This window comes from Syngnathus scovelli, chromosome 6 (genome assembly GCF_024217435.2).
Source record: "Syngnathus scovelli strain Florida chromosome 6, RoL_Ssco_1.2, whole genome shotgun sequence".
NCBI classification, from domain to species: Eukaryota; Metazoa; Chordata; class Actinopteri; order Syngnathiformes; family Syngnathidae; genus Syngnathus; species Syngnathus scovelli.
In genome coordinates, this window is record NC_090852.1 from 15,354,685 (window position 1) to 15,377,078 (window position 22,394).

The 22,394-nt window shown below is 45.5% G+C and overlaps 3 protein-coding genes across 20 annotated transcripts; 1 reads left to right on the forward strand and 2 right to left on the reverse strand.

Annotated features, from left to right (window-relative positions):
• Positions 1 to 205: 205 nt before the first annotated feature.
• Positions 206 to 2,455, reverse strand: snx22 (sorting nexin 22). Its single transcript, XM_049723581.1, has 7 exons — positions 2,185 to 2,455; positions 1,493 to 1,576; positions 1,292 to 1,396; positions 1,071 to 1,165; positions 821 to 853; positions 610 to 677; positions 206 to 496 (listed from the first exon to the last, which is right to left on the reverse strand). Exons 1-7 carry the CDS (start codon positions 2,251 to 2,253, stop codon positions 390 to 392), a joined length of 561 nt encoding a protein of 186 aa, XP_049579538.1. The 5' UTR covers positions 2,254 to 2,455; the 3' UTR covers positions 206 to 389.
• A 1,059-nt stretch (positions 2,456 to 3,514) lies between these two features.
• Positions 3,515 to 8,255, reverse strand: dnai4 (dynein axonemal intermediate chain 4). Of its 3 annotated transcripts, none has more exons than XM_068651187.1 (17): positions 8,108 to 8,255; positions 7,336 to 7,492; positions 6,943 to 7,100; positions 6,709 to 6,803; positions 6,472 to 6,625; positions 6,245 to 6,384; positions 6,038 to 6,184; positions 5,790 to 5,975; positions 5,447 to 5,730; positions 5,219 to 5,299; positions 4,867 to 5,021; positions 4,599 to 4,759; positions 4,409 to 4,530; positions 4,246 to 4,344; positions 3,953 to 4,179; positions 3,702 to 3,855; positions 3,515 to 3,628 (listed from the first exon to the last, which is right to left on the reverse strand). In XM_068651187.1, the coding sequence occupies exons 1-17, from the start codon at positions 8,131 to 8,133 to the stop codon at positions 3,581 to 3,583; spliced, it is 2,394 nt and encodes a 797-aa protein (XP_068507288.1). In that variant the 5' UTR covers positions 8,134 to 8,255; the 3' UTR covers positions 3,515 to 3,580. The 3 variants fall into 3 exon arrangements, with proteins under 3 accessions (XP_068507288.1, XP_068507287.1, XP_068507289.1); XM_068651186.1 differs by lacking the exon at positions 8,108 to 8,255 and adding an exon at positions 7,595 to 7,720; XM_068651188.1 differs by lacking the exon at positions 8,108 to 8,255 and having other exon boundaries at positions 7,311 to 7,402.
• Positions 8,243 to 21,017, forward strand: LOC125971232 (AP-3 complex subunit beta-2). 16 transcript variants are annotated; one of them, XM_049724295.2, is made up of 27 exons: positions 8,243 to 8,392; positions 11,941 to 12,016; positions 12,263 to 12,337; positions 12,545 to 12,640; positions 12,700 to 12,860; positions 12,931 to 12,997; positions 13,091 to 13,273; positions 13,454 to 13,639; positions 14,008 to 14,105; positions 14,174 to 14,228; positions 14,307 to 14,378; positions 14,449 to 14,511; positions 14,589 to 14,721; positions 14,789 to 15,075; positions 15,167 to 15,353; positions 15,428 to 15,558; positions 17,458 to 17,505; positions 18,072 to 18,186; positions 18,269 to 18,434; positions 18,489 to 18,675; positions 18,752 to 18,830; positions 18,914 to 19,023; positions 19,376 to 19,604; positions 19,673 to 19,757; positions 19,827 to 19,924; positions 20,004 to 20,142; positions 20,292 to 21,017. In XM_049724295.2, exons 1-27 carry the CDS (start codon positions 8,280 to 8,282, stop codon positions 20,482 to 20,484), a joined length of 3,432 nt encoding a protein of 1,143 aa, XP_049580252.1. In that variant the 5' UTR covers positions 8,243 to 8,279; the 3' UTR covers positions 20,485 to 21,017. The 16 variants fall into 16 exon arrangements, with proteins under 16 accessions (XP_049580252.1, XP_068507286.1, XP_049580253.1 ...); XM_068651185.1 differs by having other exon boundaries at positions 18,492 to 18,657; XM_049724292.2 differs by lacking the exon at positions 8,243 to 8,392 and adding an exon at positions 9,757 to 10,779.
• Positions 21,018 to 22,394: the final 1,377 nt, after the last annotated feature.

Consider the following 22,394-nt stretch of genomic DNA (forward strand, 5'->3'; position numbering starts at 1 on the left):
AGACGGAAAATACACATACATCCAAGTAAATGTTACCTTTATTATTTTTTGCCTTTCATAACTATTTGAACATTGAGACAGTTATAAATTCAATAGTGGTCAAAACACAACCTGTTTATTAACACAATTATCTGACAAAAGACGTTCAAGAAAAAGTGAGTACTTTTACATCAAAAACAAATCAGTGAATACAAATATGAGAAACTAAAAGCATATTAGAGTTTTATCTACACCATTTATTACACACTGAAGCAAACAAGTCATCATTCATAAAATGCATTTGGCCCCTGGCAGAGGGTTTCAAAAGAACACTCTAAAAAGTTCACATCTGAGGTAAAACCACCAAACTCACTTTCATTGCATTCCCATGGATTTTCGTTGTATTCCACTCATTTGAGGATTTTTGTGCCAGACTTGCTGGGTGCTGTGAAACTGACTCGGACGTCTCGCCGGTAGAAACCTTGAAGGACTCCCTCAAGGACAACATCAGGCAGACCTGCCACACAAAGCGAGAGCGAAAAGTGGCGCTTAGGACTGATGCATGGATGCCACGCCAAGTCATATAACCTGCAATCTACTGTTTACAAACATAATGAAAATGGGCTGTACCTGATGTGCATTTGGACACATACGGATCCTGGAAAAATCCCATTACTCGCTGATGTGGGAACTGAAAACTGAAGGAAACATTATTCAGTTGACAAAGAGCACGTTTTTTTTTTTATTTAAGAAAAAAAATGCAATGCTGACTCGTCTTTATCAGAAATGATAAAACGATACATACGGGAACATGAACAAACATGATTCCGATCAAATTTACCTGTAATCCTGATTGTCCAGGTCATCAAGTGATCTGAAATCAAAGCAATTCATTCATCATCAATAAGCAGAATAATCCGTCAAGCATCATTCAAACACAATTGGAATGCCGCTCTAATTTTATTCTATGAGGGCAATTATTAAGTATTTATGAAAGACAAGCTGCTCGTGGGCTGATTATTTCAGCCGAAAAGCGCTGAGAATGGAACGAGTAGCTTCTTATGCTGCACTAGCATCAAAAGTGTTCTCACTCCATGCTGCTGATCTTGTTGCCTGTGTGATAATGTTTGAGATGGAGGAAGTCCAGCAGCTCCTGTGGCACATCCTCACATTGATAGATGATCTCCTGGATGGGACACAACACAAAACATATTGTGACACTAGCTCAATACAAGTCATTTTCGATATACTGCCGCTTGAGTGAAGAGAGAAAAACAAGCCATAGCGCTCGTGTTGCATTTTTCTACGTTACCTGTATGTAATCCTCCAACTCCTGCCTCCTCTGCTCCATAGGTTTGGTCCTCAGGTGAGGATTCCTTTTACTGGGGAAATCGGGAGTCTGGATGATCTTCCTGAGCTGAAATCACAAATATGACTGGGCTTCTTGGAGGACCACTCGTCAGAGGTCTAATGAAGAGTGTGTGACGGCGCTGGGGCGATCACATGAACTCACTTTTCTGTGCAGAGTCTGGAATTCGCTGCTCCTCCTCAGCACAAAATGTTTCCTCTCATTGAAGAGCACTTCAACTCGAAAGAGCTTGCATGGAGAGACACGAAGCGTTCAAATAAATAAACACTGTGAGTAACAATGCAGGATGTAGAGCATCTCTAATAATTATATAATGATGAATAAAGAGCAGACAATTCAGCTGCTTGTTTATATTTGAACATGTGTCCACTAGGAGGCATTGTACACTTTTTGTACACTTTTAAAATTGTTCAGTGGTACCTTGTGATATCAGAGGTATCTTGACTAATTGGGGTTACCAAACCTTATTTGACCTACTTTGAGGGTACTGACTTGACAAAAAACAACTTTTGGAGGTTTATTGTCAATTTAAATATTTTGGGGGGTTAAAAATCCCCCACGCAATATATTTATAATGAGCGTCAATTATGCGCGGATTTACGCTACTCGCGTGCCAGTGTTTACGGTGTTGCGTTGACATTTTTCCCGAGGTTTTTTGAACGCATCACAACATGAAACTACCTGCTTGCCCAGCCGAGCCACCAGGTGCTCACTCACCTTTTGTTTTAGTCTTTACTTCAGTATAAAAACACAAGCAAAATATCCGACAAAACTCACAAATAGAGATAAAACGGACATCTGACACAACAATAACAAAAGGGATTGATAGTACTCACTTTTTTGGACTTTCCCACCTCGTCCACTTCCCTCTCCATGGATGGAATGGTCACTTGTATCATTGACATAACAGTTGTCCTACCTGTAGCATTTGAAGCGACTGATTTATTTAAAAAATAAAACGTCACACTTTTTGATCGGTGCAAATGTATCCGGCGAGTCTTTATGGAGTATCCGCTGTCTCCGTGGATGTGTCCGGGTTGTGAGCGCTCAAATCGGGCGTGAACAGCAGATCGTCTGGCCGCTCGGAGCTCCACCTCCACGGTAATTGGACAGGATGGTACATCCGGGACATTAAAGGTGCAGCCCGTGTCATCATTTACACACCGAACAGGAAACTAACTAACTAACTAACTAACTAACTAACTAACTAACTAACTAACTAACTAACTAACTAACTAACTAACTAACTAACTAACTAACTAACTAACTAACTAACTACTTTTTAAAAGTATTTAATCAGGATGAAACTTTTCTTAAGTATTAAATTGGGCAATGAGGGAAAAAAATTGTTTTTCACATTTCTACATTATTATACACACATTATAAATAATTTAGTGAAGTGTGAGACTATGTACTGTAAAAGCAATGTAGTAGTCCAAATTTCACTTCCCACGTTTGGTCCTGAAACGGGATGCGAACCTAGAAACTTACAACTGTTCACACACAAGCTTGTGTAAATCATCTCCTATAATTTTTCAAATTCAAACCCATTTATTATTAACAAAATAGAGGTTGACCTCAGTGACAAACATTTGCTCGTCAACTGAGTAGTTCAAAAACAACTCTCCTAATTTGAAGGACAAATGAGGAGGGGTAATAAATACAAAAAATGTTATATAATTTAATAGAATGTCATAGGAGTGCAATGGTTGTGAGAGAAGTCAGAATATTAAGAAGTATGAAATAAAATCAACTATTATGTGGCTGTTGATCTTCTCTTTGCACTTTGTTGTGCTTTTCAGAAAAGCTGAAGCGGCTTTTGTATTGTGACGAGACTTTGGTGGTCAAGAAGGACAAGTAAACGTGTGTGGGGGGGGCTGACATGAGCAGGTGTGTCTATTTTGGTTTTTGACATGTGTCTGCTTATGAAATGGAGGAATGCGAGGGCAAGCATGCACTTGCTGCCAGTTTGCGATGAGCCGACATAACAGCCGCTCGGTCCGAGTGAATGGAAGCGCTGTCATCCATGAATAACCACGTTAGCCAACACATTCCTGGACTCGGGTGGAAATATGACCCGACTAGCATCACAAAACATGGCTAAAGTAGAAACACAAAATATGACCTGAATAGAAACGGGTAACATGACTCCAATAGAAATGTGACTCAAACGGAAATATATGACTCAATTTATGGACATCTCGATAACACTTAGGTTGTTTGTGAAAGCAACTAACTAGTAGTAGAAGGAAAGTGAACGAGTTCCTCCAAACTTGGCACCTGGAAGAAGAAGAAAATGAAAGTATAGTTAGCGAGAGATAAAGACAATCCACAAAAACATCATGGGCGTTACCGTCTTGCCCGGCCCGACGCTGAGGTCTTTAATCTTGTAGAAGTTTACATTTCCACTCGAATCTGCGATCAGGATACAATCTGAACCCTTGGCGAAGAGCACGGAGGTCAATTGGACGCCCTGTGCGGCGGGCTCCACGATGACTGGGTCCAACCTGAGAGAGATGTAACGTTTTGTTAGACTCCACCAGCACCATGAAAGAAGCTCAAGTCGACTCAAACGGACATCTCCAGTATCTAACGGAGACTCACATGGAAGCGTTCAGGTCCCAGATCTCCAGCTGTTCACTTTTGATGGAGGCAAAGACGGAGGGCCAGAGCGGGGACCACCTAACGGACAGCACGGGACTCTGGATGGTGGTGAAGCTCATGGCCGGCGTCAGGTGGTCCTCCTTCCAGAGCTGGACGGTCCAGTCGGCCGAGCCGCTCAGGAAGACGTCAGGGCTGAACGGCGACCACTGCACTTGATTGACAGGGCACTGTCGAGGCAGCGGAAGGAAATGAGAAGCCACCTAAACATCGGTGGCAAGGTGAGCCTGACTCACGAGGTGCTTCCGATAAAGGGCCAGGTAATGATGGTGGTTGGACACGGAGCACTTTTGGACGACACCCTCTGAAGTGCCGGCCAAGTAGATGGTGGGATCCTGAAGGCGGGACGGATGAAGTCACATAACATGCCGGTGAAGATGGATTAAAAGTTTGATTTACCGTGGGCTGAAAATCCAAGCAAAGACCAGCCGTGGCGGTGGAAACCAAAAGACCCTCCCTCTTGGTCTTGTTACCTTCGGCTTTCTTGATGCCGTCTTGGATCCTCCTCAGCTCCAGCATGCCTGATGATAGATAGAAAAAAGAATTATCTGAGTTTGGCTGGAATCCAGCAATCAACATGATCTCCTACCTATGCCCTCCAGGCCGTGGCTGCACAGCAGCCACTTGAGGACACGTCCGTCCTCCGACACAGACACGACGGATTCGATGATGTCCTCGTCGGAAAGGCCCATCTCCTGCTTGGCCCAGGTGATGTTCCACACGGGATGAAAATGTCTCTTTTTGCAACCGCTTGACAAGAGAGAAGAAATATAGAAAGTTGTTAAGTTAAATGATCCGATTTTATTTTATTTTTAGTCGAAAAGGCAAAACTGGCGGATCTGGGCGTAAAGCCTCACATGCTGCTGGCGAGGAATGTCCGCCTTTCTCGATTGCGCACGCTGAAGATGGCGACGGTGCCGTCGTGCATCCCCACCGCCAACTTGTCGGGCGTGGTGGAGGAGAAATCCAACGCCGTGATGCCGCTGTGACAGTGGTAGACGCGCTCCGGCCACTGCAAAAAGCGTTGCAAATGTCGACGTCAAGATAGAAACAGGATGAGAAACAACACGTGGGTACAAAAACAAGACTGAGGTAGAAACATGGCTGAGGTGAGGAACAAAAAGTTGAAATGAGACTCTGGAAACACACTCAAGTAGAAACTGGACTCAAGTGTTCTGGAAAGAAGCCACTGTCATGCAAATTACATACGCTCAGGTTCTTGATGGACCAGCAGCAGATCAGGCCTTTTCTCCAGGGCTTGAAGTCACCATAGCCCACTGCCAGCAGATCCTTCCAGGGAGAGAAGAATTTGTCTTTGTGGGCCACATAAAATGATAGGGTGGGCCGTATCTGGCCCCCGGGCCTCGGGTTTGACACCAATGACTTAAAAAATACGCAGGCTACAAACGATGAAAGTGTTCTGGATGTCTTTCTTACCAAGTTCTGCTTGTTCCAAGCCATACAGGTGATGTTCCATCCTTTGGTGAGTTCGCAACTGAAGGTCCAGAGAAGTTCCAGAGATGGAGCCACCACTTCCTCCTCTTCCTCTTCTGCCTGCACCTCCTCTTCTTCCTCCTTTTGCTCCTCCTCTTTCACCTGCTCCTCCACTTTTACCTCCTGCACCTCCTCCGCCACCTCATCCAATTCTTCCTCTTCATCTTCTTCCTTCTCTTCTTCATTGTTGAGCTCCTCAGACTCCGGCTTGGTCTCGAAGGAGGGTGCTTAGAAGAGTTGGCTCGTCATGGCACTGAGACAAACATCTCCATTCGTCGGACGTTACCTTGGATCTCGGGGAGGTTCCTGTAAGAGGCCAGCCTTGCTTGAAAGATGTTGGCGACCAGGCAGCGTTCTGTGATGAGCAGGTTCCTCTGGAACGTCTCCGACTGGAAGATCAGCTGAAGCTCTGACTCATCCTTCATGTCGCCCGCTTGCATGTTGAAAGCAAACAAGGAGCTTCCGGTACTGGCTGGGGACATGCGAGACAAAATCAACAACTTTCCCTAGTTAGCGTACATTATTTTTTTTTACCTGTGCCGATTGTGCTGATGCTGCTGACGCTTCCTATTTCCTTGGGATCTTTATTAAGGTCCGGCAAACTTTGCGCAGGAACCTTCTCCGCTTTCGAATCTTCGGTTTGGAAGGAGTCGAAAATTTCCCAAATGGTGGCCATGGTGCCTGTCAAAAAAAGCAAATTTAAGTAAACTGACCACTTAACAGAGTAAGTGTCAAGCTTACCCTGATCGTGCATGACAATCTTGTCGCTCTGGAGTTTTTTGTTTTTAGAAGCTCCGACGAACGTCTGCATGGCTCGCTCCACGTACTTGTCGTTGCCCAATCGGTTGTTGCACAGCTCAATGTAGAGGACGTTACTCCGCCTAAAGACGATTCATTAAATATTTTTGGGGGGAACTCTTTCAAAGACAACAACCTAAAATAAAATAAAATAAAAGATCTTCACTGACTTAACGGCCTGCGCATCTTCAGCCTGATCGGACATGCAGGTGGTGGGCAGATCCAGGAGAGTGATGGTCTCCGTTTCGCTCAGGTAAACGTTTAACACCTCCTCCAGAGCAATCTCCTCTGATGTCTGCTGACTCCCAGTTTGCCTCACGGAACCTGGGAAAAGAGTAAAGAATATCGGAATATAATCGCATTTGCCATTCTACGACCGCGATGTCAAATTATGAGTGAATAGCAACCGAGAGGCTGGCTGGTGTCCAATTTGATATAGCCCATGGCACTTGAGCCTACTCTGGCTGACAAGCTGGGAAGACTGCTGCTCCACCTGCATGTCCTGGAAAGCATGGAGAAAATATTGATGAATAAATGTGAATTTTATTTGAATGATCATTTTGGTAGATTTTTTTTATATATTTTTTTTTTCATGCAATCAAAAGGATAAAATGATACTCCAATTAGCAGGCACTTGTTACCCGGAAGAGGGCACATAGAAGCACGAGGAGGATTTGGAAGTATCGTATCTGGAGTAGTAATCTTCAAAGAAGGATCTCTGTGGTTTGGCGTGCGGGTCCTTGGGCTCGGGCTCGTACAGGGGCCGAGGAGTGACATCATTGCCTTCCTCATCCAGAACCTGCAAAGAAAAAGATGAGGCACAAAATTAGCTGCTAGCTGAGGAGAAATGTGCTTTACTTTAAGATGTTGGCATCATAAGTTATCATGTGATTTTAATTTTCTCTACTAAAATGTGATAGTGTGTATTACAAATTGTTTTATTAATATCGTTGTGGAAATTGAGAAATATTCTCTTTTTGAAATGTGAATCCTAATTCTTATGGTGTACCTAATGAAGAGTCCAGTGAAGTTACCCGGATTGCTTTCCTATGACCGAAGCGGCCCATTTTGCTTTCCGACAGCATCCTGGAGCCTCTCCGGCTATGGTAACCCGCAAAGCTCCCTGTGTATTTGGAACTGTGAAGGATTCTCTGCATCCCCGAAGTTGATCTCCTCATCGCCCGGGAGGAGCTAGAAGACAAAAAGGGCAACAAAAAAAAAAGAAGCAGAAAGTTGACGTTAGGATTAGCGACAAATTTGTTTCAGAGTTCAACAGATGGATATAATACATACGCGGTTAGTGTTGAACTATGTCTCCTCATCCTTCGTTTTTGGTTTTACAAAAACCTTTAACCTGGATTTGAGATGTCCCACAAATAGACGCCGATTGTTGCGCTTTTGTTGCCAGGACAACGATACGGGCAACACTGCGCATGCGTACATCTATTTGCTAAGAAATCAAATCTTGTAGACAACTTGCTCTTGTATTCCAGTGTCAAAAGAAAGAATAATGAAATTGAAGTAAAAAAATAATAAAATGATATTTTTTAATTGAATTTTTATTTAGTCCGAATATAATATAGGTTGATATAAAATTAAGTACAAGTGATTCTTTTTTTTTATCTTTCGAGGGACTCTGTCCAATATTTTACTTTTATTTATTTATCTTTGTCAAAAACAACGGTTGTTTTATCCTTATATTTTTGTTTGTAGTTGGATAAACAGCCACAAACACGCAGACATAAAACTGAGACGTTTACAAAATAATACAAAAGCAATCTATGCCAAGCACTTCCGGGTTCTTACCTTCCCTTATCACGTGACCTGCGCATCACAGCCCCCCTATAACAACTACCTCATCCTCCCAGGGATTACACGGTGCCTGTACGCCTGTAAGGGCCGTGTAAGAACCGCATACCCGCACCAAAAAATCTCGGTCGTCGCGGCGGAAGGTCGGAGACACTGAAACGCCAGCATCATGTCCGCCAGCTCGGGCTTCAACGACGAGAAAGGGGGCTCCTCTAGCGTCGGGGAGCCCGAATATGGCCACGACCCGGCGAGTGGCGGGATTTTTTCCTCAGACTATAAAAGGTACACCTGTGCTTGCTTCTGAGCCAAATGTCTTTAGCCGTTCTGCCGACGTCGATTTTGAGGGTTATTTCAATGTCAACATCTGGCCTGAATTGAGCTAGCTTCAAATCAATGTCCTCCACCATCTCCGGATTAGCTGTGTGGTCGCTGGTCGTGATTTGATTCCCTCGAACGCTGTTTTTGTGATGACTCTGTGGAAGGTCCAAAATAAAAAAGATACAAAGAAAAAAATAATAAAGAATTACGTAGACGTATTAAATGTTGACGTAATACAAGTCAGTTTAAAAGGGATCATCAGCAGGCCTCAACTCCATTTTATTCAGCACCATCTCTACTGGACAGCGCCCCCCTTTTCCAAATCTCACATACAACGAACAAGCTATTTGAAAAGTAGCGGTTTTCTAATCCTCTAGTCATTTTAATTCAATCTCAGATGATTTTGGCTTCAGATAATCATTTTTGGGTGTTGTTAATATACGTCTTGCAATTTGCATGGTAAAGGTAGAACTTGCATTTGTCGATGTAGTGACGAACTCTGTTAACTGCCATCACTGGTTTGCTGATGCTTACCTGAGCCTACGTGGCGATGTCTTTTACACAATAATGTAGATTTTTTTGCATTCAGTCTCGCTTTTGGCTTTGGCCCCACATGTGCAGAGATTTCTTCCGTTTGGTATTATGGACCGTAAATGACATAAATATTTGACGAGCAAGCTTTCGGGTACTTGGGAGTGTTTTGCAGTGCAGTGGAACGCAGTCATTCATTGGCTGGTCCGCCACGTTGTGTCATCTGTAGGTTGGTATTGTATTTGTGGCTTTTGTTAGACCTTTACATACAACATTTTGACAGCGATGTGTTTTAGTTGTGCTGACATGGCGAGCTCGTTCCTCTGTTGTTGTTTTCGTGACTCGTCTGGCGATAAAGTGATGAGTTCCATATCACAGCAAGCATTTGTTATCTGCAGATTTCTGAAAATGTGAGCTGCTGTGCATTTTGCTGAATTGTGACATCCCCAAGTTTCTCCCCCCCAGGACTTGACGGCTAGGCTGGGCCAAGATTTGCCACTTTCAAGCGACGTGCAGTGTGCGCACAGTTTCGGCCGATACTTGATCCATCCATCCATTTTTTTGGGATGGATGAATGCTTGAATATTCAGCAAATTTGCTGACACATGAATGATAACGTGCCATATAAAGTCATACACACTCAAAGTCATAATGTTACGTGCATATTTTGTCGTTTGATAATACAAAATCAACATTATTCAATTGACTAGATTCATAATTGCTAGTCGATATTCCGATTCAAGAGGCGCAGCCCTATTTAGGATGCCTGCAAAATGGATCATAACTCCTTTGAAAATGATGCTTGCTGCTAAAGCTAGCTGAGCTTTGGCACATCATCACAAGAGGATTCATTTTCACTCTGTTGGCGAGGGGAGGGGGTGCAGAGAACGTTGCTGAGTCATGTTAGATGAAGAAAATGGCTTGTTTGAATTAAGCATCCATCCATCCATTTTCTCTTCGCGATGGTTAAAATGAATGAGGGGATACAGGATAAAAAAAAAAAAAAAAGCTGTTGAGGCAGGTGATGTTTGCCGGAGCCAGTGCGAATGTAGCGATGTGTCCTCATCAGCGCGGTTCCCTATGTGTGTGCGTGTGTGTGTGTGTGTGTGTGTGTGCATTTGCAATGACTGAGCGACAAGGAGAGGCCGGCTCTGCAACGGCAAGCACGTGAACAGCGGGGAGGGGTCGCCATGGACTCCACGCCCCTCTGTGACGAGTATTTTTTTTACAGAGCGGCTGATGGCAGCTAGGCCAGACGCAGCAGCAACAGAGGTAGGAGTAGGAAAGCAGGAACAGGCGGAAACGGATCCCTCTGAAATCCCGTTCGGATAAACGCGTCGCCACGGAGACGTCTTTCTTCGCAGGAAGTGGAGCACTTCTGAAGAAGCTTGTTGCGTCATCCCCTGCGTGAAATGTCCTCACTGGAACAGAAAATCGTGACGTTCTAGATCTTTTTGGAATCCACCTGAGAGGACCTGTCAGCCTTGATCACTTGTCTGCTTCATTGAGGATCCTGCAAAGTTTTCATAGAAGAAAAAAAAGATGACCACCATGCAGAAGCTGCTGCAGCTGCCCGTGAACGCGGTAAACATGGTGAAGACGGTGCAGAGTCAGGTGCAAGGCCACGAGGAGGACAAGAGCCCGGTGCTGACCCCCGATGGCGTGCAGCAGACGTGGTACAACGCCGTCAGGCCCGATGAGCTGCGCCACCTCCGCTCAGGGAGCGGCGGTGGCGGCGATGGAGGGAGAGATCAGGAGGAACGAGCGCCACTGGAGGAAGGTGGTAGCGGTAATGGGAGTTCCCAAAGTCAACCTTTGCGGTAGGATGCTCACCAGAATCAAAAACCAGCTGGACTGTCAAAGAGCTTTATTACATTCCGCCGCTTTGGCCCACGTAATTAGTGCGCGTTTCCACGGCAACAGCATTTCACGGAAAAGTCGATACTTGACCTGAGCTTTGCCGTTCTAGCGCTTTGACCTTTTTCCTTGTTTCTACTTGGCCTTTCTTATCTGAGTTGAGGTTTTGACATGGTGCAGCTCAGAAATTTCATTTTATGTTTTTTGCGGGTTCGAGCTGCTCATTAATTATGCATGCAAATGATATGTTAGCTTCTACAACACATGTAGCGAAACAAGCTAACACCCTCATTTGTATCTTGTATATTAAGATACTTTGAATGTTCCAACTCAGTCATGCAAATACATTTTCATATTTACTGTTTTTTTCTGCAAAAAAAAAAAGGCACAGCATGGCGCTATTGTCGTGCAAACGTTGTAGGTGGAGCGTGACTTTTTCAGGTAACCGGAGACCAAGCGTGCTGCCGGGGTTAAATAATTCACAGCCGTTTGTTGATCCAGGAGGCAAGAGTTGGTGTCGAGTTATTGACAGCGCTTTGAGAAGAAACCCAACCTGACTGTTATTTTCTTCATATTAGCACAACATAGCTTCTGGATTTGATTTTATCCTTTTTTTTCCCCCCTGCAATGGAATTGCCGTCACGCAGCATCACTCTTCCTCCACCATCATGTGTCACTCCATCATTACAACAATCAGTCATAAATTTTTCCAACTGCTCTTCTGGTTTCTTTGTTTTCATCAGAACCTGTTTGCCCACTCCAGGAAGTCAAATGGCGCTTGTAAGTCAATTAGCAGCAGCAGCCATTGGAACAAATGAGCTTGAGTTGTTCGGGCGGCCATTTTTATCCAGCCGCGGAAGTCCGGCATTTGAACATCATTTTGCTGCACAACTGGTTGCCGTGGAAACTGCTTTGTGGAAAGCTGTGAATCAGCCTTGTACAGTTTTTTTCCGCACTTTAACACCATAATTCAAATGTGACTGTCCTATTAAATTCCTCTTCCAAGTTGAGCAAAGTCAAATTGTGTGTAGCATATTGCGGGTGTCATGGCGGCGCTCGAGATTCCTCACCGACGTGCAAAACGTACAGCTGCAATAAAAAAAAAGACTTTTCTTTTCTCTCAGGCACGACGACCTGAAGGAGATGCTGGACAGCAACAAAGACTCTCTCAAGCTGGAGGCCATGAAACGCATCGTGGCCGTGAGTAATCTTTTTTTTTTTTTTTTTTTCCTCTGCTCACTTTACTGCAGTTAATGTAGCGACATTTCAAGAGACTGGTTAAAAGTGTTTCCGAGCATAAATTACGGCGGCAAAGATACGTCTTAAATATTCATAACATTGGCACTATTCCCTTGCGCTGGTTCACCGCAGGAGCCACTTTTGCAAAAAAAAGTCAAAATTGGCTACGTGTGAAATGGTGACTTTTGTGTCCCCCCCCTCCCACAGATGATCGCTCGAGGTAAGAATGCGTCCGACCTCTTCCCGGCGGTGGTGAAGAATGTAGCCTGTAAAAATATTGAGGTAGGCCTTCTCCTCTGTGTAATTTCTGCAGCGGCTTTTTGCGCTTATCATATTTGCACAGCCTCCTGTGGCTTTGCGTTTATCTCACCTGAAGGAAATAGCAATTTTCTTCTCCTCGTCATGCCTTTCATCACCGCGTTGCGTTTCGCCTCGCTAGGTAATGAAAATAATTGCTTTTTTTATTTTTGTCTTCCACTCCGTTGGCAGGTGAAGAAGCTGGTCTACGTTTATTTAGTGCGCTACGCCGAGGAGCAGCAGGACCTGGCGCTGCTTTCCATCTCCACCTTCCAGCGAGGCTTGAAGGTACGCAACACTATCAGAGTGAACATCGGTGTCGTTTTTATCTCTGTCCACCTGCACAGGATCCCAATCAGCTAATCAGAGCCAGCGCGCTGCGAGTTCTCTCCAGCATCCGAGTCACCATCATCGTTCCCATCATGATGCTGGCCATCAAAGAAGCCGCTTCCGACATGTCCCCTTACGTCCGCAAAACTGCCGCCCACGCCATTCCTAAGCTCTACAGGTGCGTGTCCTCGTTTTTGCTCACTGGAAAATCCAAACCGAGTCTGCCGTTGATTCTTGTGTGTCCTCAGTCTGGATCCAGAACAGAAGGACCAGCTGATCGAAGTCATCGAAAAACTCCTGGCTGACAAAACCACGGTGATCTTTTTTTCTTGTCACATTTTCCAACCCCAAAATTGTTAGCATTCATTCAAAAAAATAAAAACACCTTTGTGACATGTGGCGTGGCAGCTGGTGGCAGGCAGCGTGGTCATGGCCTTTGAGGAGGTGTGCCCGGAGCGGATCGACTTGATCCATAAGAACTACAGGAAACTGTGCAACCTCCTGATTGACGTGGAGGAGTGGGGCCAAGTGGTCATCATCAACATGCTGACGCGTTACGCCAGGACGCAGTTTCTCAACCCCAACATCAACGTGAGTTCCACATCGTCACATTTGTTATCTGGCACTATATTTAAAAAAATATATACATATATTTATATATTTTTATATATATTTTTATAATTTTTTTATTTATATTTTATATATATTTATTGTATTTTTTTTAAAATATATTTTATATATATTTATTTGTATTTATTTTTTTTTACCTAGGAGAACCTGCTGGAGGAGGGCTGCGACAAGACCTTCTACGGCTCCGACGGTAACGACGAAGATGAGGAGGACAAAGACAAGGGCGAGGCCGCCGCCTTGGCCAAAAGGAAGCCTTACGTGATGGATCCCGACCACCGGCTGCTGCTGAGGAACACCAAGCCGCTCCTGCAGAGCCGCAACGCAGCCGTAAGTTATTATTGCACATCATTCCACGCGGAGTCTCCAGAGGCTTGACCTCTGTTCAGACTTTCATCTTGACAAGCTGTCCGAGCAGCCTCCGGCATTATGGCTCTCAGACGAGGACGCTCTCTAAAAGGAAATGAGCCAATTAAGCACAATGAGTAGCTTTGGCGGACGGATGTCAACATGAGAGAGTGAAACTCCTTTTGACTTCAGCTAGCTAATCAGCAATAGAAATGTTATGCTAATGAAACGGTTGCTTGTTGCCTAGCAAGTTGCTCACGAGATTTTTCTAGCGCTTGAGTAATTTGAAAAATAATTTAAAAAATATATATGTGGTGATAATTTACATTTGATTTATTTTTCTGCTCCAGGTGGTGATGGCCGTGGCTCAGCTCTACTTCCATCTTGCCCCCAAAGCAGAGGTGGGCGTGATCGCCAAGGCTCTGGTGCGTCTTCTGCGGAGTCACAGGTGAGCTCCAACACTTTAGACAAGAGTGGCGTTCCTCATTTTTCTAACTTTCGTTGGTTTTACTCCAGTGAAGTCCAATATGTTGTTCTTCAAAACGTGGCCACGATGACTATTAAAAGAAGGGTGAGTCAGACGGACAAGCTTGTTATTTGTTTATGAATGAATGCTAAAATATGACGCCATCTTGTTTCTCTCTGGCAGGGGATGTTTGAACCTTACCTGAAGAGTTTCTATATCCGCTCCACTGACCCAACACAGATAAAAGTCCTCAAGGTTATTTTTCAAACATTTTAACACATAACTGCGACATCTCGTATAGTAAGTTGTGACTTTTTTTTTGCAGCTTGAGGTTCTCACCAATCTTGCCAACGAGACCAACATCTCCACAATTCTCAGAGAGTTTCAGGTAGCAACTTTTAAAAAAGCCAACATCTACTGCAAATACGCTAAACTATTTTTATTTTCCTCCCCCCGCCCCGGCAGACGTACATCAAAAGCATGGATAAAGACTTTGTGGCCGCCACCATCCAAGCCATCGGCCGCTGCGCCACCAACATCGGAGAAGTGAGGGACACGTGTCTGAATGGCCTGGTGCAACTGCTGTCCAACAGAGACGGTGAGTACAGTACGTTGAAGTTACCCGAGTTGCCGTGGTAACAGCAGCCATCGTCTGGCGCTCGCAGAGCTGGTGGTGGCCGAGTCGGTGGTGGTGATCAAGAAGCTGCTGCAGATGCAGCCCGAGAAGCACAGCGACATCATCAAGCACATGGCCAAACTGACGGACAACATCCAAGTGCCCATGGCGAGGGCCAGCATTCTCTGGCTCATCGGAGAATACTGCGAGCACGTGCCTAAGATCGCCCCGGACGTCTTGAGGAAGATGGCCAAGTCCTTCACCAACGAGGAGGACATCGTCAAGCTGCAGATACTCAACCTGGCCGCCAAGCTCTATCTCACCAACTCTAAACAGGTACTGCGACGACAACAGTGCACGTAATTTTTGGGGAAAGAAACTTATTTTTATTTTTTGGGAAAAAAAACCTGATTGGCGCCCCCTACAGACCAAACTGTTGACTCAGTACGTCCTCAACCTGGCCAAGTACGACCAGAACTACGACATCCGTGACCGGGCGCGCTTCATCCGCCAGCTCATCGTGCCCACCGAGAAAAGCGGAGCTCTCAGCAAATACGCCAAGAAACTCTTCCTGGCCCTCAAGCCCGCACCCGTCCTGGAATCTCCATTTAAAGGTTCCCCGGCCGTTCAAGAGCACGTAAAGAGGCTTTCTGTCGTTTGCTCATCCATTTCGACCCCGCTTTCCTAGATCGAGACCACTTCCAATTGGGCTCGCTGTCCCACCTGCTGAACGCCAAAGCCGGTGGCTACCAGGAGTTGCCCGACTGGCCGGAAGCTGCCCCAGATCCCTCCGTGCGCAACGTGGAGGTGAAGGAGTCTGTGCGTGCAGTGGCATTCAGTAACATACGCCAAGAGGCGGGAGGGCAGCGAGTGTGGCTCTTGCTGACGAGTGAATGACATCACGCCGATAGTGATGCTCATCCATTGGCCAGTTATGGACTTGATTGGCTCTGCAGAAGCTCACTCGCTCCTCACCTGATGTCTTGTCCCCCATATTTGAGCCAATAGCACACGGCTTAATTCTTCTTCAAAACAAACACACATTGATGTGTGATTGTTATTTTTTTTTAGATCAAGTGGAGCCTTCAAAGTCGTTTTTTTCAAAAGGTGATTTTAAAAATATCACTCTGCAGTATTTCACTAAAAACATACATTTACATTGTGCGCCTCTTTCTATGTGCGGCCACGAGGGGGCAGTATAATACATTCAAACTAAAGGGAAACGCCAGGACTACGCAAATGATTACATTTAGTAAAAATTGGCCTTCTGAAAAGTATTTTGTTGTAACTAAAATATGTATTTCACTTTCTAAATTCTTTTTTTATTTCCAAATCCAATTTTTATTGCCTCAATCTGTCCGTGTGCCATTGGCTCCTCATAAACAATTATGTCTGCAAATCAAACCTTGAGCGCCACTTTGTTTTGTCAAAATCAAGAGCATAACATCCTCTCTTGATTTTCATTTGAAGGAGCGCAATCAAGCTTTGATTTATTTTGTCATGCTTTATTTTTTTATTTTTTATTATTAACCATTTTTACAGATGTTTACTGCCCTTTACGCTGTTCACCTGTGGTCTACTCGTGATGCAGATCTCAAGATGAGGGAGGGCGGCGCTTTGTCACCATTAGTTGTTCATTTCAAAACCTCCTCCACTTTGGAACTGGAGATTTTTTTTTTGGTATAATATTCTGGCAAGTGGGCGGCGTTGGAGTCTCTCTGAAAGCTTGTCTCACCTCATCCGCAGATAGAGGAAGTCATAACTACTGGCGAGGGGAGAATCGGCTTGCTGGGAGACTGGCGAGAGGTTGGCTTTGGGAGTGCGCTTATTGTTTGGCGATTTTGTTTCAAAGCTTTCTTCCTTTTACTTTCTTCTCGCCAACGATGGACTCAAAATTGCGCAATTAAGTCAGATATGAGGAAATGTCCATCAGTAAAGTGCTTATGCATTATTTAATTTTAGTTTGTTTTATTTTATTTATTATTAATATCATTATCAAAATGAAGCAGATGGTCAAGAAGGTTGAAATTAAACGTAGGGTTAGGACGTTGATGAACCACTTTTACTTTTTTCTCTTCTGCATCTTTTTTGTTTTGCATGAAATGTGTGACTTTTGAATTTTGGGTGTGTCGTGTTTGTTCTCTGTCACAGCGTGTGACGTTTTTTTGCCCCTTTTGTCTCCTTTTCCGAACACCGTTGTTGTTATCGTCACACCTTCATGTGTCGCCATCTTGAAATGAGACAATTTGATCCAAGGTCCTTCAAGCCTCAATTTAGTTTCAGTATTTAAAAAAAAAAAAAAAAAAAAACTAGCGCTACGATGAAACCTATGAGTGCCCTTGTTGTTAAATCCTCTTGTACTGCATTATTTAATCAATAACAAAATTAATATAAAAATATTGAAAAACATTAAAATAATATAAAAAAATATTTAAAATAAAATAAAAATTGTAGACGATAAAATATTTTTGTCCGAATGTAGAGTTTCCACTGTACTTTCACTGTGCTTTTATTTTGATTCATAAGTGGAAAGAACATTTTTGCTTCATTTGTGTCTCTGTATTTAACCATTGTCACAGTTTCCCCCTTTTCTAGATCCAGAAACCTTCCTGTGCTTTGTCTCTTGATGTTTCTGTTTAAATTTTCTTTGAATTTTCTTCTCTTGAATCTCCCCCATCTCACCTCCATCCCCCATCTTTGTTTTCTCCCCTCCCTCAGTCCTGCCAGGTATTTTCTCTGCTTGAGCGAGTCACAACGTTGACCAGCGTGAGTCAGTTAGCGCCCTCTCGAAGCATTGTAGCGGCTTCTCGATGCCCCGCTCCTCCCCCCGCCACCCCGCGCCTTCGCCTGATGTGGTCGCTGTTCTGTGCTTCTAGCTCTCAGCCCCCCCCTTAAAGACAAGCTCCTCTTCTTCCATTCCCTCTATCCTCAGTGTCTGCCATTAAAGAAGTGATTCTCTTTGGGAGAGAAGCTTCAGTGTGTTTAGATGACTTGGTTGATTGATCCAAAAATTTGACAATATCGATTGGGTGCACCTTGGGTGATCCAAAGTCGGTGAAAACGGATGGATGGATTTTCTCATACAATGTGAGCGACTTCCCAAAGACATCACTTCTCCGAATGGAACTGCTAATGGATTAAAAAAAAAAAAGCCACAAAGCACTCAGGGCTGACTTTGGGCCGGCCGGCTTCATCCGTCTGCATCGAGCCCCAGGCCGAGGCTTGCGTGGCCGTGCCGCTGTTGCCGTTGTGGCTCGCCGCTTCCGTCTCAAAGGGGGGGGCCGGTGTGGCGCCGGCCTGACGCTTTTTTTCTTTCCCCCTGCCCTCGCCAGGTGCCCGAGTGGACCAAGTGCAGCAGTCGAGAGAAAAGGAAGGAGAAGAAAGTCGAGAAGCCTTTCTATTCCGATTCCGAGGGCGAGTCTGGGCCCACCGAGTCTGCGGACAGCGGTAAGTTAAAAAAGAAAATTCACGTTTAGTTGAAACGATGAGGTCGTGAGGTCACACATTTATCTGACTTCCGCCCGCGTAGAGTCGTACTCCAGCGGCTCCGACAGCGGAAGCGGCAGCGCCGAAAGCGGCTCGGGATCCGAGAGCCAAGAAAGTGAAGAAGCGTCCGACTCCGAGGAAGAGGAGAAGGACACAAAGAAGAAGAAGAAGAAGGAAGAATTGAAGAAGCCGGTACAAAGAAGCGAAAGGTGAGATTGCGCTTTTGGTCTTTGGACAGATTGAACACCTGGAAATGTTGGCAGCAGTGAGCAGAGCAGTGAGGGGGAAGTCAGGAAGCGTGCCAGAAAAAGCAAGCAACAGAAGAGCGACTCCGAGTCGGAGTCAGACGAAGACGACGACAGCGATTCCGAAAGTAGCCCGTCCGAATCAGAAGACTCCGAGTCGGAGGTGGATGTCAAAAACAAGAAGAAGGTACAGACGTGTGTAAAGGTGAAATCAAAAGTTAGTCAATGTAAACGTAACAATTCTTTGGTTTTGAGAACCTCCAAATGTTTCTTTCTCGCAGGCAGTGCAATCCAAAGCTCCCCCCAAGCCCGTCACAAAAGAGAGCAAGAAAGAAATGTCGCTGCTGGACCTTGACGACTGTAAGTTTTTGTTTTCCTCTTCTTTTGTTTTCACAACTGGCATGTGACCTTTTCAGACATTTCTTTTGTTTGCGGCTCCTCAGTCGAAGCGGCCCCTTCGCCTCAAGTGACGCCCGTCAACTCCTTCCTGTCCAGCAGTCTCGCGACCGACCTGGAGGGCTTGTCTTTGTCCGACTCGGTCCTCTCGCCCACGGTAAGTGCACGCAATTTCCAAGTAGATTTGGAATTTGCCCTAAAATGTTTATCTTTATTTATTTATTTAGTCACTTATTTATTTGTTTATTTATTAGCTTTCTATTATTTATTTAGTTATTATATTTATTAGCTTTCTATTATTTATTCATTTATTCGTTTATTCATTTATTTATTCATTTATTTTTAATTAATTTATTTATGTATTCATCTTTAAATTTATTTATTTATTTATTTACTTACTTACTTACTTACTTACTTACTTACTTACTTACTTACTTACTTACTTACTTACTTACTTACTTATTATATTTGTTCCAATGGCTCATATCTGTACCCCCTCTTGCCGACAGGCCATCTCGCCACCGGGGGCGCAAAAGAGCTACGAACTGCTGCACCGCATCACCGGCGAGGGCCTATCGGTGGAGTACTGCTTCAGCCGCCAGCCGTTCGGCCCCGACGCCAACATGGTGGCGGTGCAGATGCAGTTTGTCAACAGCGCCGCCGCTGACGCCAAGAACCTCCACATGGAGGACGTTAAGCTGCAGTCCGGCATGAGGGTCAAGGAGTTCCCGGAGATCGGTGAGTGAAGGCACGATGTTTACCGTAAGTGGGCGGAGTCGGCCAAAAAAATCACTTCCTGTCGGCAGAGCTGCTGCCTGCGGGCGAGACGGCCACGGCGGTGATGGGTATCGACTTCTGCGACTCCACACAAGCGGCAAATTTCCAGCTGTGGTGAGAATACTTAGCCCCGATAACGGACTAAGTCAACAAATCACCAATATTTTTTTTTTGTCACCCCAGCACTCACAGCAGGAAGTTCTTCGTGTCCATCCAGCCGCCGGTGGGAGAGCTGATGAAACCCGTTTTCATGACCGAGAACGAATTTAAAAAAGAGCAAGGTAAGTGATTGGCACACAACGCCCTTCACTGTTGCTTTTGCGCGTATCTTCAGCGTGTGCCGTTGTTTGGATCCAACAGGTCAGCTGATGGGCATGAACGAGATCACGGAGAAGCTGACGCTGGGCGCCAAGTGCCGGAACGAGCACGCCATCGTGCAGAAGGTGACGGCCGCCGCCAACCTCAGCAGAGTGCCCTGCGGTTCTGACAAGGAATGCAGGTAAGGGAGGAAAAATTTTATCAAATATATAATTGCCGGACTCTGTACGTATAAAAAAAATCACATATAATTCCATTTCCTTCACTCTCCGCATTTTCTTCATTCTGCCGCCTTTGGCACTTTTAACTTCTGTACTGCTTTGACTTCAGTCCGGCGCTCGGTCTTTCCGCTCCTCCGTTTCCCGTGCACAGGTTTGCCGGCAGGACGGCCAGCGGCGGCAGCCTGGTGCTGGTCACCGTGGCCAGCCAGGAGGACGGCGCGGCCCGGCTGACGCTCAACTGCGACAAGATGGTGATCGGCACCATGCTGGTAAAGGACGTCCTGCTGGCTCTCACGCAGTGACGCGCTCGCGCTCCCTTCCTGTCCGTTTGTCTCCTGCCTTCTCCTAGAATGTTTGTGGGATTTCCTTCGCAACATCTCGTCTTTGTGACAATCGCGTCTGCACATGGGAACAACATGATGCCTGCTTTTGGCATGTTATTCTTTTTTTTTTAAACTATCTCTTTTTATTTGATTGTAAAATATTTATGTGAATATTTTTCTTCAATAGTTTGCACCATAGTCTAGATTGAAGAACATTGGAGATTTTTTTTTTGTTTTAAAAACAAAATTTGCCTATTTAGATGTTTGTTAATATTAGTTGGATGTTTTTCATTTGTAATTTAAAATTTTCATTTGTTTTTCATTTGTCATTTTAAATGATTTTTTACCAAATTAAGGAACAGTTGAGAAAAATTCTAGTTATTTTATAGTTTTAGTCAGTTTTTATGTATTAAAACCAATTCATAACAAAATTCCAGTTACATATAACACTTTAAAAAAGAATCAAATTAAGATTTGGTTATCACCTTGGTAATTTTAGAATTTGTATTTAAGTAAATTCGTTTAATAGTTAATTTATATTATTTAAAAACTATTTCACCAAACTTCCCATGGGCTCACCACCTGTGGGAGGGGCCGAAGGGGTCGGGTGCAATGTGAGCTGGGCGGCAGCCAAAGGCGGGGACCTTGGCGGTCTGATCCCCGGCTGCAGAAGCTGGCTCTTGGGACATGGAATGTCACCTCTCTGGCTGGAAAGGAGCCCGAGCTGGTGTGCGAGGCAGAAAGATTCCGACTAGATATAGTCGGACTAGCCTCCACACACAGTTTGGGTTCCGGTACAAGCCCTCTCGAGAGGGGCTGGACTCTCTTCCACTCTGGAGTTGCCCACGGTGAGAGGCGTCGAGCAGGTGTGGGTATACTTATTGCCCCCCGGCTGGGCGCCTGCACATTGGGGTTTACCCCGGTGAACGAGAGGGTAGCCTCCCTCCGCCTTCGGGTGGGGGGACGGGTCCTGACTGTTGTTTGTGTCTATGCACCAAACAGCAGCTCAGAGTACCCACCCTTCTTGGGGTCCCTGGAGGAAGTGCTGGAGAGCGCTCCTTCTGGGGACTCTATCGTTCTACTGGGTGACTTCAATGCTCACGTGGGCAATGACAGTGAGACCTGGAAGGGCGTGATTGGGAGGAACGGCCCCCCTGATCTGAACCCGAGCGGTGTTCTATTGTTGGACTTCTGTGCTCGACACGGATTTTCAATAATGAACACCATGTTCAAACATAAGGGTGTCCATGTGTGCACTTGGCACCAGGACACCCTAGGCCGCAGTTCGATGATCGACTTTGTAGTCGTGTCATCGGATTTGCGGCCGCATGTTTTGGACACTCGGGTGAAGAGAGGGGCGGAGCTGTCAACTGATCACCACCTGGTGGTGGGTTGGCTCCGATGGTGGGGGAAGATGCCGGTCCGACCTGGCAGACCCAAACGCTCTGTGAGGGTCTGCTGGGAACGTCTGGCAGAATCTCCTGTCAGGAAGAGCTTCAACTCCCACCTCCGGCAGAGCTTTTCCCACGTCCCGGGGGAGGCGGGGGACATTGAGTCCGAGTGGACCATGTTCCGCGCCTCCATTGTTGAGGCGGCCGACCGGAGCTGTGGCCGTAAGGTCGTTGGTGCCTGTCGTGGCGGCAACCCCCGAACCCGCTGGTGGACACCGGCGGTAAGGGATGCCGTCAAGCTGAAGAAGGAGTCCTATCGGGCCGTTTTGGCCTGCGGGACTCCGGAGGCAGCTGACGGGTACCGGATGGCCAAGCGGAACGCGGCTTCGGCGGTTGCTGAGGCAAAAACCCGGGCGTGGGAGGAGTTCGGTGAGGCCATGGCGAATGACTTTCGGACGGCTTCGAGGAAATTCTGGTCCACCATCCGGCGTCTCAGGA

Bases quoted from the DNA above. Each gene is read 5' to 3' on its own strand.
- snx22 (XM_049723581.1), bottom strand. From the start codon at position 2,253: ATGTCAATGATACAAGTGACCATTCCATCCATGGAGAGGGAAGTGGAC. The intron at 1,166-1,291 runs GTAACGTAGAAA...TGTCCCATCCAG, and splicing joins AGTTGGAGGATTACATACAG to GAGATCATCTATCAATGTGA. The intron at 497-609 runs GTACAGCCCATT...TTTGTGTGGCAG, and splicing joins TGTGTCCAAATGCACATCAG to GTCTGCCTGATGTTGTCCTT.
- dnai4 (XM_068651186.1), bottom strand. From the start codon at position 7,623: ATGAGGAGACATAGTTCAACACTAACCGC. The intron at 5,022-5,218 runs GTATGTAATTTG...CGCTTTTTGCAG, and splicing joins GGTCCATCAAGAACCTGAGC to TGGCCGGAGCGCGTCTACCA. The intron at 4,760-4,866 runs GTGAGGCTTTAC...TCTCTTGTCAAG, and splicing joins ACATTCCTCGCCAGCAGCAT to CGGTTGCAAAAAGAGACATT.
- LOC125971232 (XM_049724292.2), top strand. From the start codon at position 10,502: ATGACCACCATGCAGAAGCTGCTGCAGCTGCCCGTGAACGCGGTAAAC. The intron at 12,017-12,262 runs GTGAGTAATCTT...CCCCTCCCACAG, and splicing joins CCATGAAACGCATCGTGGCC to ATGATCGCTCGAGGTAAGAA. The intron at 14,106-14,173 runs GTGAGCTCCAAC...GTTTTACTCCAG, and splicing joins CGTCTTCTGCGGAGTCACAG to TGAAGTCCAATATGTTGTTC.